At 44.6% G+C, this 16,396-nt stretch overlaps 1 protein-coding gene across 2 annotated transcripts in view; it reads right to left on the reverse strand.

Moving 5' to 3' along the window:
* Positions 1 to 16,396, reverse strand: part of adamts14 (ADAM metallopeptidase with thrombospondin type 1 motif, 14) — a 238,764-nt gene that overhangs the window by 57,692 nt on the left and 164,676 nt on the right. For both annotated transcript variants that reach the window (XM_084323888.1, XM_084323887.1), the window contains exons 14-15: positions 10,346 to 10,469; positions 5,050 to 5,130 (exon numbers count right to left, since the gene is read on the reverse strand). In XM_084323888.1, coding sequence (XP_084180014.1) covers positions 5,050 to 5,130; positions 10,346 to 10,469 — 205 coding nt within the window. The remainder of the gene's footprint in view (positions 1 to 5,049; positions 5,131 to 10,345; positions 10,470 to 16,396) is intronic.

A 16,396-nucleotide genomic window follows, 5' to 3' on the forward strand; every position in this document is an offset into this window, starting at 1 on the left:
GTTGGGTTATGAAAAATACCCATGTGTAAGTTGACTGTTTCAGCCAATCAGAATCGAGAAATTTGCATGCCGTTGTATAATGTCTTTTAATGTCTTTTGTGGTGTCTATAATAATATAAGTAGATTTTTTATGTTTTTATGTTCTGTATTTATTCTTTTTATTATTGCTAATGTCATTATTGTTGTTATTATTATTGTTGTGGTATTGTGAGGTCTTGTTATTATTATTATTATTATTATTATTATTATTATTATTATTATTATTATTATTATTATTATTATTATTATTATTATTATTATTATTATTATTATTATTACTGTATTGTGTTTGTCTTGTTTTGTGTATAAAAAAAAGAAATATATATATATGATAAAAAACAACAACAATTGTTTGTTGTACTTTAACACTTTAACTGCCAGAAGACGAGTTTAGGCGTCCTTCCCCGCCATGCTCAAGTTGCCGAAGACGCCGTAACTCGTCTTTGATATCAATATTTCAAAAATCTGTGATCGGAATCATATTTTCCATCTGCAGCCTTCACACACAGTTCAGAGCTCCTCTCAATCCTCTAGCGGTTCAAGAGCGCCATCTGGTGGCCGATCGGCAGAAGCGCCAAACAGGAAGTGATGTGGCTGAAGTGCTGTTCACCCATATTACTTCCGGCCACTCTCTATAGCTCCCGCGACTCCATCTTGACACAATACATAGCGATCCGTTGCCAATAACTCGATAAACAACATGATTTGGACGTATATACCATTATACAACATGGAAATGGACCGGGTATTTTTACATCCCATAATGGAAAAACTGTCTACCCCACGCTGATCGCCCAACGGCCCGCGGAGACTGGGGTGAGTTTTAGCGTGTAATATTTCCGTGTTCGACACTAACTGCTATGATGAACATTTGACCCACATTAGATGAATGGTATAACGCTGCCCACGGAATTATAAACGCCCCCTCGCCCATCCGGTCAACATCAGATGACGTGTAGTAACTTCCAGAAGTCCGTCCAGTTGGATTTTTTTATATCGCGCCGATTGCTATCAAACTGTATTTGATCATCAATATAATGCATTTGGGGCTATAAATCACGTTCTGGAGAAAGCTGCAGAAAGAGATGAAAACATACTTATACTTTAGATCATATTTTGAATGAAAAAATTTAACGTTCATACACCCTGAACAATACATATAGGACATTGAATGGGCCCTAATAATGGCAATTTAGCAATAGAATTTAAAAAGTTATAGCCCTGCAAAGAAGGGGAACTTCTCTATAGACAAATAGAGCTGGCAACCTATGGTATATCATGAATTTAGCCTTAGGCAATCAAAGTGTTAAGCAGCAAAAGAAACTAAAACCTTTTAGCCTGACGAGACAGGCCAAATTGCATCCGCCGCAATGTCATCGCATGCGCTCACATCGTGATGGCGATATTGATAGGATATATTGTTAAGGCCTAACATTATGGGACTCATGTTCCATTAGTGCGCATGGCAGCCTCCAGCATTCCATTTTCTCCAGTTGGTTAGACCTGTCTTGTTTTATTATATCATGTGTGTGCACATAGAAACACAGGGGCAAACACCATTGGGTCTCATTCCCGAACAAATTTCCGACAAAAAAATTCCTCTTAGGCAGATTTCTGCCCATTTAAGACATATTAGGGCTGGTAGCGCGAGTCCCCAAATTTTCCTGAGATCAGATTTGAGCGTGGCTGAGAGCAGATTTAACACAATGGGGACCGGCCATGCTTTCGGTGCCATGCGTTGTGGACCAGAGGCACGTACATAGCCGTGGCAAGTTGTTATTGTTTTATTCCATATTAATAACCGGATCAAGATCCCCGATCGACTCTGCAGATCTACCCTCCTCTGTGGAATCGGCAACATGCAATACCGGCCAGATCCTCTTAGGGGCGCCACCGCTCCACTGCAGTATCATTGTGGGCGAATGGAATTAAATTTTTTTTTACCTTTTAGTGGAGGATCATATTAGCCTGATCCCAAACCAACAGCATGCACCGTGTATCACGTTTCGAAGCGGAGATTTTACCATGGAATAAGGGGATTTATCATCAACCAATGGACATATCGATCTACCAGATGCCGATCGATAACGGGGAAATGCTGCCGGGTATCACACGGGCTGACGGTAAGACCTTTATCACCTAATTTACAGCCGGATTGGAGTTTTCTGTGCAACGCAAGCAGTCGATCTGTGAATGTGGCTACTTGGATGCTCGATATTGGCTTTTTTACTGATACCGATATACCGATATTGTCCAACTCTTAATTTCCGATACCGATATCAACCGATATCACATTTGAATGCCGATATTGGCCGATAATATCGGTAGGCCGATAATATCGGACATCATTTCTATAGAAATGTAAAAAAAAGAATATATATATAAAAAAAGAAAAAAATTGAAAACCGATACCGAGATTTTCCGATATCACATTTTAATGCCGATATCGGCCGATAATATCGGTAGGCCGATAATATCGGACATCCCTAGTAATCAATAATACTAATCGACGTCCCCCGCCGCCCCCCTTTCATCCATAGATGCTCTGGGATAGTCCGGATCATAAGCAGTTTGTGTTATTTCATTAGCATATATAAAACGGAAATGCCGTTGAATATAACGTTAGTAGCCTTTAGCTCAATAACTAGCTTTCCAGAAAATAGATGATACGAAATCTGCGATAAAGCTTATATTCACGGCGCTATAAAATGACAACCTACCGATGGATTTTTTTTCCTTTAAGCCATTTTGAAGGGACGGTTTATGCACTCAATTGACAATGAGAATGGACAGATAGCAACACTATAAAGTATAGATTTAGCTGTTACAAAACCCACATGTTTGTTTACATTCCCCGGTCCTCTAGCCACTAATTAGACTAAGCCCATCGGTCGTCAAAGTGTTAAGAGTGCTGAGGAGCACTCTTATGATTGATTGACTAATTGAAAATTGTATTAACTTGACAGACTGTGTTCTCATAGTGATTCCTTCATGTTAACGATACAGGCATCCTTGGAATTAATTACTTAATCATAATTAAAATAAATATGACAATATTTGTACGATAAGAAATTACGCATTTGATGTCGGAAAAATAAATAATATGGATTCATCTGATCACAGGGCAGCTGCTTAACCATATCTGAACTAGCTATTTTGGACAAATGTATAATTACTTTAATTACTCAGATATTCAAACACAATTATGCAATTATTGTGAAATGATTGAAAATAATAATTATTTAATGCCTTCTGTGGAATTTGTATTTCTTATTTGTTACACATCTGTTTTAATGATTAATTATATACATTTGAAAGAATGCAGGTCAACATGCAATGTATCCCATTGATTGGTATACAATGGGACAGACCTTTGTTTGATTGATTGATTGATTGATTGATTGATTGATTGATTGATTGATTGAAAACGTTATTAACAGATTGCAGAATGGGTACATACAGTACAGCTCAATTACATACAATTGTTAATGGGATGCAGATCAGAGAAAGACTTTCGTCTTGTTTACATCAGGGTCCCCCATTTTCAATTCATCATAACATATATGACACACACGACATACAGATAGACAGTACTGCTACATCTATACATTTATGACATACCAGATTTGCAAATACAGTACTGTTTGTGATACAAAAAGAGTCCAGAAAAGAGAGTATATACATTTGACGTAGAAACTGTTGGAGGAGGTTGGGTAGGAGGGGTGGGTGGGGGACACTGTACAAGCAAAACTGTACATTGGAATATTGACAAAACCATACTTGGTCATTTACTGTACATTGGAGGGGGTTGATATAGCTATAAACCTGCATGCCTTCGAATATATCATTAATCAATTAAACTTATATTGAAATACACTATATAGCCTATATACACCAACACTGAAATGACAGTGGATAAATAAATAAATAAATAAGAACTAAAGCTAATCGCATGGAAATAGCAAGTCTTGTGTGCGCCAGTATGGCCTACGTGTCTAATGAACAGTATAGGCTTAATATATTCTAGTTACTTGTTTCATTAGGATTTAGTAGATACTATGCTCTGCCTCTGCCCTACGTACAGTATAAGTACAGACTGTACCTATACTGTACATAGGGCAGAGCATATAGTATCTACTAAATCCTAATGCAACAAGTCATTAATGGAATAATAAGCCTATACTGCGTTCATTCATTACACCGTAGGCATTAATGGAATAATAAGCCTATACTGCGTTCATTCATTACGCCGTAGGCATTAATGGAATAATAGGCCTATACTGCGTTCATTCATTACGCCGTAGGCTACAGTATACTGCGCATGTGTGTGTGTGTGTGTGTGCGCGCGCTGCGGCAGTTGTACCACGAGCTGTACTATATATGATGACAATACATTAATCTAATCTCATTTCGATGGGTCGCGCAAGACTTCCGCATCCATTTCCACACAGCTGCGTCTTTACTTTGCCTTATAAGGAGCTCTGGAGGCGTTGTTTTGTATGCAAATGACCTGAACGGGAACGCGTTTTTGAGTTTAAGACAGAATCACATTCGCCAAGCAGATATCAGATCATGTCACAGGTGCGACCGTTTCAGCCACTTAAGACATATTACCAGCACGTTCGGGACTCAGAGTGAACTTGTCATTGATTCTGTCTCAGTCGGTTCCAAGATAAGTCTTCCAAAATAACTCTTTGGAAAATTTTCTGGAATGAGACCCATTGCGCGCACACACACACACACACACACACACACACACACACACACACACACACACACACACACACACACACACACACACACACACACACACACACACACACACACACACACACACACACACACACACACACACACACACACACACACACATAAACAGTCATACGATTGGTAACACTTTTCAAAGGCGAGAAACTGAAGTTGCGTCATGGCTGGGATGCTGCCGTACAACTGCACTCACTTCATTGGTACCAACATCTGTGTGGTTTGTTCGGGTCGTACGGAACTCACCAATTATGTGAGGTGAGGTGTCGTTCTCCTCGATCACAATGTGGCGGGCGCCCACTGGGATGTCGAACATCTTCAGCATGCCTGGCGAGACGGAGCGAGACAACAGGATGTGGTCAGTCAGAGGAATGAAACATTAGGCAATGTTTAGATCAGGGGTTCTCAAACTTTTTTATACCACGACTCCATTTAATTTAGGATTTTTTTTGGCGACTTTACACTTAATGTATCGTCATTTCAATGTGGAAATAAGGAATATCAAAATAAAAGCACACGTTGTTGAACTTGATCATGCATATGTATTATTAGAAAATGAAATTACAGCACAATGTTATCAATGAAATGAATGAATATTATCAACAAAAGCAACAGAATTGTTTCTGTATACACATTTATAAAACGAGGCATATTTAGCCAAATATCGTGCCAGAACATAAAACAAAAGAAAAGAAAATCTGTTCACATGTGCTTTTCAATAATAAACAAAAACGAGACTTAATGCGGAGCGTGTGCTTGTACATTTGAACAGTTCCATGATACGTGGCTGCGTTGTGCTGAGAAAGAGGCGGAGATCCGCTTCTACTCTGAGGCGAGATCTGTATTTATTTTGTATTAATGACAGTGCCGAAAATCCGGCCTCACAGAGGTATGTTGATGCAAAGGGGACAAGCTTTCTCAGTGCAGCATTACACAGCACTGGGTACTCCTTCCGGACTGATATCCAGAACTTGGAAAATAGTAAAAAAATAAAAATCAATGAGTCCTTCTATGTGGCTACAGATGATGAGCTTCAAATAATTTTGTGCTACACTCTGTTCCTCCAAAAAGCCATTAAGCAGAGTAAATACCCCCAAATCTCCGCTGATTATCCTGGAGTGCCACAAAGGAGCTCTCCATTTTAGCTGTGAGTCCAAACAGGTCTGTGTGTCCCGACCTTGTAGTCCCAGATTCAACGTATTGAGGCTCCGCGACTATATACCTGTGCAGGATGTAGTGAGATGTGTATCCTAAATGTTCGGCAGCCCTCATATGGGCCGTCACGCATGTTGTGGCAAATTGCCCCCCACTACCCGACCCCACCCAACCCCCTCTAATGTACAGTTTCTTCCCATTCGGATTTAAATTTTGTTATGATGTTCTCTCTTTCTTACACAGTACCGTATTATTTGTATGTCTTGTATGTCATAAATGTCTTGATGAATTCAAAATGGAGGTCCCTTATGTAAACAAGACGATAGTCTTTTTCTGGTCCTCATCCTCTTAGCAGTTGTTTGTATTGATCTGTACTGTATTGTACCCATTCTGCAATCTGTTAATAAAGTTTTCAATCAATCAATCAATCAATCAATCAATAGTCAAGTCAAGTCAAGTCAAGAGTTTTATTTGTCACGGCATACAAGTATACAATGAAATGCGGGGGGTCTTGCCCGCAACGATGTGCATAATACAATAGTAATATATAATAGAATCCAATAGAACGACATTGTGCAATAAAACAAGTAAACAAAGTAGGGCATATCGGTATATGTACATGAGTTATTTACAGAGCATGGTAGGACATGCTAGGTCCTGTGGTAGTGCAATACACTGTTAGCTACGGATGAGGCACTGGGTCTTTATGTACACTGCTATACAATGCAATATTATACAATCTCAAGTTATACTATACTATTCTTAAAGTGACCTTTCCTTTTGTAAAGTGACCATACGTGTGAGCGTGTGCAGCATGAGTGTGTGTTTGCTCATGTTAAAGTGGCTGTGTGTGTGTCGTGTGTGTGCTCATGTGTGCTTGTGTGTGGAGAGTCCAGTGTTCAAGGCTCTGATGGCCTGGGGGAAGAAGCTGAGCCGAAGTTTCTCTGTCCTAGTAGCTGGTGTTCGCAGGCGTCTGCCCGACCGCAGCAGCTTGAACAGGCTGTTGTTGGGGTGGTGAGGGTCTTTCATTATTCTGCAGGCTCTGGATTTGCACCTCTTGTTGTATAGAACCTGCAGGGGTGGTAGTGCAATACCCGTGGTACGCTCGGCTGAGCGCACCACTCTCTGTAGGGCCTTCTTGTCCTGTGCCGTGCTGTTTCCATACCAGGCAGTGATGTTTCCAGTCAAGATGCTCTCTACAGCTCCGGAGTAGTAGGACTGGAGTATCTTCCCAGATACTCTGAACTTCCTTAGCAATTATACCAGTGCAGGATGTAGTGAGATGTGTGGCCTCTGTTGATGAAGGGGCGAGACATGGCAAATACACACAGCTGCCAGGTGTAAAACTCGATCTGAGTTGGGCTCGTCGGTTTTTCGCTTTATCTTTTCTTCTTTTTTTTTGGCCAATGCGACCCGTAGTTTGAGGACCGCTGGTTTAGAGATGATGCTCAGCATGCAGAGAGACAATTATTTGTTCACTCAAAATGGAGTCAAAGTTGTTTCCTGGTTTTGTGGGCTGTGGGATACAGGTAGAGGAGCTATCCGCGATCCAAATGTAAGCAAAGATGTAACCCTACCCCTGCTGAACACTATATTTTTAGTTATTTGTGTGTGTGTGTGTGTGTGTGTGTGTGTGTGTGTGTGTGTGTGTGTGTGTGTGTGTGTGTGTGTGTGTATGTGTGTGTGTGTGTGTATGTGTGTGTGTGTGTGTGTGTGTGTGTGTGTGTGTGTGTGTGTGTGTGTGTGTGTGTGTGTGTGTGTGTGTGTGTGTGTGTGTGTGTGTGAGAGAGAGAGAAATGCTTATCCTTGAGAAACAGTAGGTTGTCTATTTTACCTGTTTATGGAACAAGCCTTATTGGACAAATTAGCCAATTAATTAGCCTTAATAAAATATATCAATTAGCCTTGCAGCTAGCAAGATTCTGTTTGATCTCCACTGTAATGCTTAGCTGGGAAGCGTGTCTGTATATATATATTTTCTGTACGCATGAGATGTCCTCAAAAGCACATCGAACCTGTGTTTATTTTTTATTTTTTATATATTATCTTTCCCCCCCTCCTTTTTTCTTCCGATTTTACTCCCATCCCACTGTTAGTCGTTATGCCAATTCCCAACCCCCTTCCTGGTTGTTGCGCACCCCCCCCCCCCTACTGTTGGTCCGGGAGGCCGGAGACTGTCACATGCTTTCCTCCGACACATGTGCAGCCAGCCGGCAGCCAGCCTGGCAGCGCAGATTCTCACCGGGAGAGTGTAACGTGTGGAAGGTCACACTACCTTTCTCCAGATCCTACCCTTGCTGAGCAGGCGCCCCGACCGAACTGTAGGGGTCGCTGTCCACAACGCCCCCAGGACCCACCCACGGCTCCCCTCCCCCTAACTCAGCCAAACGAGTTAGTATAGCGATCAGCCCAAGCCAAGGCAATGCTGACTCTCCGGGAGTCGAGACCGCAGCCTCTTGCATTGGTAACGAGCACAATCTCCGCTACGCCACCTGACCGCCATCGAACCTGTGTTATGATTTGAATCCTATGTCAGGGCTGTACGCTAAGCTTTTTCACTAGGGGCACACTTGCCCCTAAATGAGAAATTTAGGGGCACAGAATATTTTTAGGGGCACATTTTTAAATAACAATTTTACCATTATAGTGCAAAAAAACATGTTCCTCCTGCCTCATTACTGTGGTCCTTTTATTTAACATTTAAGTGCGTTTGTTTTCAGGTTTGTATCTTTTATAATGAACCAACTGAGAAAGTGTGTAAATCACTAATAGAACAAAAACAACAAAGTGTGTGTGTGTGTGCGCGCACTTGTGTAATGCTCCTTGAATGAGATCACCACAACACACACACACACCATTGCATTAATCAGGAGGACAAGAAACTCTGCATACCTTTGTTTCACAATGAAAAGTGCTTTATAAATAAAATTCATTATTATTATTGTAAATAACCCCTTGAAAGGTTTATTATTTTTATGGGTAATTACCCGCTTCATATTTGTGATGTTACTGGTTTCAGGGTGTGCCTAAAGTGATCAATGTGTTGGGCCGTTTATAGAGATCTGATTAATGTTTATGTATATCCGGGACTTTTTTTATAAGAATTGAGAGGCCTACTACGGTATGTGTATATGTGACCTTTATTTTGAAAACCGTTTTGCGACGCAACCTTGTTTAAGTTTGCGCTTTTGACAGTGAAATGATCAGTTCAACTTAGCTCGAAGGAAAGACTCTAATCAAAAAGGTTTAATGGACCTGTATGAGGTTCTTACGGTAGGACTTTGATTGTTTATAGAAGAGGAATGTAATACTATGCGAAACAAGAAATAAACAGTGATTTTACCAGCAGTAAGTTGCAAGCCACTTTCATACGGGGAACCGTGACAATTATTAGTATTATCTTATTTGCATATTGTCTCATTATTAGATAGATAAATAGGTTGATACTTTATTGATCCCCGGAGGGAAATGTAAGTAGACAGTATTTCACGTCCTAATAGTGGGCTACTCACCTAATGCATGGCTGAACTGAACGTTAGAAGTGTCCGTGTCCCCGTCAAGCATCACGGCCAGGTCCGACTTAATTTAATCAGCTATGGTCTCTCATCATCTCTCCACATCGGACGTGGTTGTCATAAGATGGACTGATATCCGCTCCGTTGTTCTTGCAGAGCAAAATTAGCGGATTAAACTTATTGAAAGGAAGTTCACATTCAGTTTCGATTGTTCGCTAGGAATTATGGGATTTGGTGTTGGATGTATGGACTCTACACAGGCGGGACATGGTATTTAATCGCAGGATAGACTACAAATACCAAGTATATAGCGTGACCCAGATTCACTTCACACGCAATTTTTTTTTCCCACACGCAGTAAATTCATTCGTAGCCGACAGATTTTTTCATAGCACCGGCGTGACATTATGTCGCACTGTACAGCCCTGGTTGTAGGCTAATGTTTTACTATTTTTTTTATTAATTTAGGATTGAAATGCGAATTAAGGGTTGAAATCACTACTCTCAAGGTTGCCACCAAATATTATTTACCACTCACACGGGCCAAATTAAGGGGCAATTTGCGATCATCTCGTCGCAGTGTACAGCCCTGTATGTACTGTATGATGTATGATCTTTGGATCTTTGGCAAGGTTATTTTCCATGTCAAACCCTTCAAGAACATAATATGAATGCACAGAATTGTGTTTCAAATGAATTCCGGACTGTAGCTTTAAAGGGGTTTTGTGAAAATGGAGAACATTTTAGTTTATTAGATGTCTGGATCACAGGAATATGTAACATAATCACTCTGTGAACATCTGCCAAGGATGTCAATCGTGTGTTAGCTAGCTGTGCTCCCAGGCCCCTGATTATCGATTATCATACAGTACCTGTTTTTTTGGGCGTCTTGGTGAGGGTCAGCTTCACGGTGCGACAGTGGGAGTTGTCCCCCCCGCAGACTCCACACTTGTCTTCCTGTTTGTACGAGCCCACCTCCTTGTCGCAGCCCACGTGCTGTGAAGGGGAGGACAGGAAAGGTCAGTAGTCAAATCTACCAAGGACAAAAGAGCCATCAGTCTAGGGGCTGGGGGGGAGTCACTAAATCTCGAGTCCGAGTCGAGTCTTGAGTCCCCAGTGTTCAAGTCCGAGTCCAAGTCCGTGTCACCAAAGAAGAGCCCAAGTCAAGTCCGAGTCGAGTCCCCATTACCCCAGTCCTAGTCCGAGTCCAAGTCATCAAGGTTGAGTGCACTCCACTCTGGCAGTCAAAGAGCTGACATACAAATAAAAAAAGGTATACATTAAACATAAATGACACAGCGGTCACCATTTCAAAGTTTATTTACTTCGTGACACAATAGCCAAACAAATGCACTAGCCATCAATATCTTACGCCAAATGATTAGGGCTTATTACAATTTTATTTTTGTATTTATTTATGGAATTTGGTGAATTATATTAATATGTACTGTTGGACTGTGGTAATTCCATGTACGAATAAATAAATGATGATGATGATGATGATTTATCAATTATCAAGTCAGAGTCTGAACCTTCCATTCCGAGTCCGAATGCAGTCAATGCTCGAGTCCAAGTCCAAGTCTGAGTCATCAGTGCTCAAGTCCAAGTCGAGTCACAAGTCCTGAAAATCAGTCCAGGACTCTAGTACTACAACACTGGTGGGAGGTTAGGGTTATTAGAATATGAAGGTATACCATCGTATAGTATCCCATGTGAAGGTATGGATTGTACGGATACCGTCATCCACGATATATAAACATTGTAGCAATATTACAAAAATACAAGAAAATAGACAATTGTATTACAACATAATGTGTAACTGAGGGGTTACAAAACCCTGACTGTATTAAAGATTGTGATAGATTAAACCACTACTACATATTATTATTATTATTACTTGCCAGACAGTACAGTTAATTATGGCAGACACTCAGAATAGACGGCACGGTGACAAGGAGATATCATTTACAGTATTTATTATTATGCAGAAGATACAACTGTTAATTACTGGGTCACTCTTTTATGGCGAATGATATTAGAAAGTCAGATAGTAGCAAAGTCAGTGGGAATGAATAATTCCTAGGCTAGGTATACTAGACCAGACGCCGCCTGGCGTGGGATGGCAATATAGGGGGGCAAAACGAGGGTACAGCTGGAGACTGGTGATATCCTCCCAGAGTTGTAAGCTCCAGAGGAAGGAAGAATGTACGGATACTCAGGCTGTTCACTTGAAGAAAAAGGGGTTCTCATACGGATCCGGTCTTTATAATCCAAGTGCTCGGCAGCAAGGTAATAGCTGTAATCCAATGCCCGATAGCAATCATGATAGCCAGCCAGCTTCGTCCACGAAGCTAGCCCGATGTAGAATCTTCAGGGTAGTTAAATCCAAACGACGAGGGTATTAACGATGCTCTTCTCCACGGTACTACGTTTCCACAATCACTATAATCCAACCAATAATGGTTCTACAATATCGCCGCGGTAGGTTCCAATGCGCACATGTCCAATAGTTCTGCTACTAGGCCCACCTCGTGTGCTGGCACTAATTACTTTAAGTCCACACACACTTGCTAAGGTTCACGCTAGTTACTAAACGAACGAACTGCTTGTTAATGCTGCACACCGAACGAACTGCTGTAATACGATTCACACTAAATGACGACTTTTTACTTCACATTAAGTTAGGTCGAACTTGACTCTGCTATACGCTAGGTTCAACTACTGCTGTTGCATTACTCCGGACGAACTTCACGTTACTGCATTAGGTTGCTAGACGAACTTCTTACTTCACACACGAACGCCGAACTGCTACTGTTTGCGCCTTCCACAATATATATACTTAGAGGGCTTTCTAGTGCGCAGCCGAAGCTCTTGTCTGGGATCAATGCGCTGGCCCCAGGCATGTCCCAACTTGTCCAGACTCGTCTTTGAACTTGTCTCAGGGGCGCGATTCTAGGCGCCGCCGACGTCAAGGGCATTATCCAATGAGGAAAGCGAATAATGCTATGATTCAAACGGGGGCTTAAAGGGATATAGCTTATATATATAAATAATATACAAGTTATATAAAACAATAAAACGTAGATTCTCAATGTTAATCTGGCCCTTCAGAACAGCCGCCTCCTAATTAGTCCGCACCTAATTAGTAAAGGGAGCACAGATTAATATTAGGGTCCAGTCCACTTCTCCATACTTGTTGTGAGGAGTGGGAGCAATCTACAAAGTCAGTGGGTCATGGTCGTCATCAGGGGAGTCAGGGATCTCCGGCAGCTCTATCAACTTCGCCACAGGTCGGGTGTAAGTCCGCCCTTGGACTATGACTTCTGCCGCTCTGACCTTCCCATCGGCACCAGTAATCACTCTGCTCATGCGGCCGGCTCGGGGTAGTGACTGGTCTATTATCATGACGACTGTGTCCACCTTCAGGTTATCCCTGTCCTTTACCCACTTCTGACGGGCTTGGAGGGATGGTAGATAATGGAGGAGGAAGCGGGTCCAAAACTGGTCGGCCAATACTTGGCTGTGTCTCCACATTCTCCGGCCGTTCATCTCATCTTGTCTGTACACCGCCTGTGGAAGGGCAGGGTCCAGCCACCCCATCAAGAGATAGTTTGGGGTGACTGGGTCGACATCTGCTACATCACTTGAGACGTAACCGAGGGGCTTAGAGTTCAAGACGCCCTCGATCTCCGTGAGGACTGTCATCAGGACTTCCTCCACCACGGTCTGGGCCCCAAGTACGGTGTACATAGCAGTCTTTATACTTTATACGGACTTCTCTTTCCCAGGTTCCCCCGAAATGAGGGGCGTTCGGGGGGTTGAACTGGAATGTGATCTGAGCGGGAGCGAGGCGGGTCTTAAGTTCTTCACCCATAGCCAGGAAGCTCTCTCTCAGTTCTGTGTCTCCTCCTCTGAAGTTTGTCCCTTGGTCGGACAACAACACAGATGGGGTTCCTCTCCGGGCTTGGAATCTCCGGAAGGACATGAGGAATGAGTCCGTACTCATGGTCTGGAGGATTTCAATATGAACAGCTCGGGTGGTCATACACTTGTACACAATGCCCCACCTCTTCTCTGTCCCTCTTCCTTTCTTGACGTTGAATGGGCCGAAGCAGTCCACGCCCGTGGAGTGGAAGGCCCTCTCGCCGAGTCGGAGGCGGCAGGGAGGCAGGTCGGCCATCATCGGGATACTAGGCTGTGCTCGCCACTTGCGACAGGTTAGGCAAGTCCGTTGGAAGCAACGTACTGCTTCTCTCCCTTGGAGTATCCAGAAGCGTCGTCGGATCTCAGCGAAGACTCTCTCTGCCCCCGCGTGGTGCACCACCTCGTCGTACTTCTGGATGATCAGCTCGGTTATCTTGTGTCGGCTGTTGAGGACGATAGGATGCTTAGCATCGTCAGTCACGTCCGGGGCCCGTCTCAATCGACCACCCACCCTGATGAGGTGCTGGGCGTCGAGCTCTGGGGCCAAAGTGAGAAGTCGGCTGTCTGAGGGGACTGGCTTTTCCCCTGTCAGGCAGTCTAGTTCTTCTGGGAATGAGTCTCTTTGGGCTCTCCTTAGCAGAAGAAGTTCGGCTTCTTTGTAGTTCGATGCGTCAAGGTCTGTGGTGGGGGGAACCTCAGGGTGGTGCCACAAGAATGTCCTTTTCTGAGCACTCTCAAGAGTTAAGCAGTCGTCTAGGTTCGGGTCAGTTGGAGCCGGGGCGTGCGTCAGCCCGCAGAACATAGACTTCTTGATCTCTGCCTCCTCTTGACTCGCCTCCCGTGGTGTGGGGGTAGGCCACTTCTCCTCCGGGAGCTTGAGGAACTCAGGACCGTCACTGTAAGGGTTAAGACGTGTGAGGTCGTCTAAGGACATCCCCCGTGTGATGACATCCGCTGGGTTCTGCTTGGTGTCAACGTATCTCCAACATGCTGATCCTACCAAGTCTTGGATCTCGGTGACTCGGACTCTGACGAAAACTTTGTATCGACAAGAGTCGGACTGGATCCAAGTGAGCACAGTCATAGAGTCTGACCACAGGATTGTCTTTCGCACCGTTATGGTGAGTTCACTGTGTATCAGCGTGGCGAGTTGCGCGCCTACCAGAGCTGCGCAGAGCTCTAGACGCGGGATCGACTGCTGCTTTCGGGGAGCTATCCTCGAGCGGGCCAGGACGAAGGCTATATGTACTTCTCCTCCCTCTTCTCGGGCTCTCAGGTAAGCCACCGATCCGTAAGCCACTTCGGAGGCGTCACTGAAGACGTGCAGGTCTATCTGACACGTCTCCAGCCGCACTGTGGGGGGGAAGTAGCTCAGTCGAATGTTCACATCTTGGAGTGAGTCGAGTTCTCCCTCCCATTCTCTCCAGGTGGAAGCCAGGTGCTCGGGTATGGGGTCGTCCCAGCACTGCTCCTTGTCCCACAGTTCTCGCACCAGCATCTTCGCCCGAGTGGTGTAAGGTAGGATACACCCCAGCGGGTCGTATTGGCTTGCGAGTGTTCTGTATACACTCCGTCGAGTGGTCGGTAGAGGGGTCGACCTTCCCTGCTCCTTGGTCAGGGGTGTGTGCTTGTAATGGAGCGAGTCTGTTTTGAAATGCCAGACGAGGCCCAATGTCATTTCCTGTGCTTCACCTGGGGTGGTCGCCATCCAGGTCTCGCTGCTTGCTGCCTTTGTCTCTGGGGGGAGGCTGCAGAGTACGTGAGGGTCACTGCTGGCCCATTGCCTGAGGTCGAATCCACCTTTGACCAGGGAGGCTCGTAGCTTCAGCAAGATGCTCTCAGCTTCTTCTGGCGTAGATACGCTCTGTAGGCAGTTGTCCACGTAGAAACTCCTTTCCACGCTGTGTCTGACCTCCTCGTCGGCTCCAGGGTCTTCGGCCACATGCTTCTGTAGCGCAAACGTGGCGCAGCATGGGCTGCATGTGGTGCCGAATGGGAGGACCTCCCATTGATAGATTGATGGTTGTTCATCGTCGATCCTCTCTCTCCACAGGAACCGCAGCAGGGGCTTGTCTTCCTCCATCAGTCGCACTTGTAGGAACATTCCTTTGATGTCGCCGCTGATGGCTACTTTGTCCTGGCGGAAACGTAGTAGTACGCCGAGGAGGGAGGGGCCGAGTGTCTAGGAACAAAGTACGTTCTAGGAAGTCAGCAAGGTCTAGGAAGGATTGTTCTGGGCCGTGGGGGTCACGGTGGTCTCTCTGCCGCCGAAAACGCGCTTGACGGGCTGGGGGGAGCTTCTCCAGTATCCGCTCCACGTTGGAGTTGGCGTATAGCTCATACCTCCCCTTCTCCTTCTGCGACCCGAGCATCCCTACCAGGGATTGTACTTTTATAGATAGGTCATCCAGGGCTCTATTGTCTTTAGCTGGGGGGAGGCGTTCAATCTCCCGTATCTCTTGAATTACATAGTCCCATGTACGTCCATAACGCGCGTCGAGGGCCACCAGGGCATCAGAGTAGGGGGTTCTTGAGTTAGAATATGCCAGCGCTATGTTGTGCGCTCTGGGTACTTTAAGGTGCTTGAGGAGGATGGCATATTTGTAGGACTCGTCCTGTACTTCGGACATAATAGTCTCTAAACACATGCGTAGTTCAGTATACTGTGCTCTGTCCTCACGCGTAAAGTCTGGGAATGTGGGTGTCCCAATGTAAGATGCCATGGATGGCTGTGACACCGATGCGCGTAAGGGGAGAGGCCTCCTTGGCGAGTCTCCCCGTACGTGGGGTCGTGGGTTAGTGCTGGGTGGGAACCAGAGGCCGGGCCCCCAGGTACTGCTCCTCGGTGCTGACTGTTGATTAAACTCACCCCTGGGTTGGGTCGGGGGTTCGTAACGCAGCGTCTCTGGGCTGAGGTCGGGGCTGTACTGTGCCTCCTGGTCCGAAATAGGTTCGTGCTGGTGGGCTTGGTGTCCTCCCTCGTCCTCCGCTAGGCCTTG

The sequence above is a fragment of the Notolepis coatsorum genome (genome assembly GCF_963971535.1).
Source record: "Notolepis coatsorum genome assembly, chromosome: 10".
NCBI classification, from domain to species: domain Eukaryota; kingdom Metazoa; phylum Chordata; class Actinopteri; order Aulopiformes; family Paralepididae; genus Notolepis; species Notolepis coatsorum.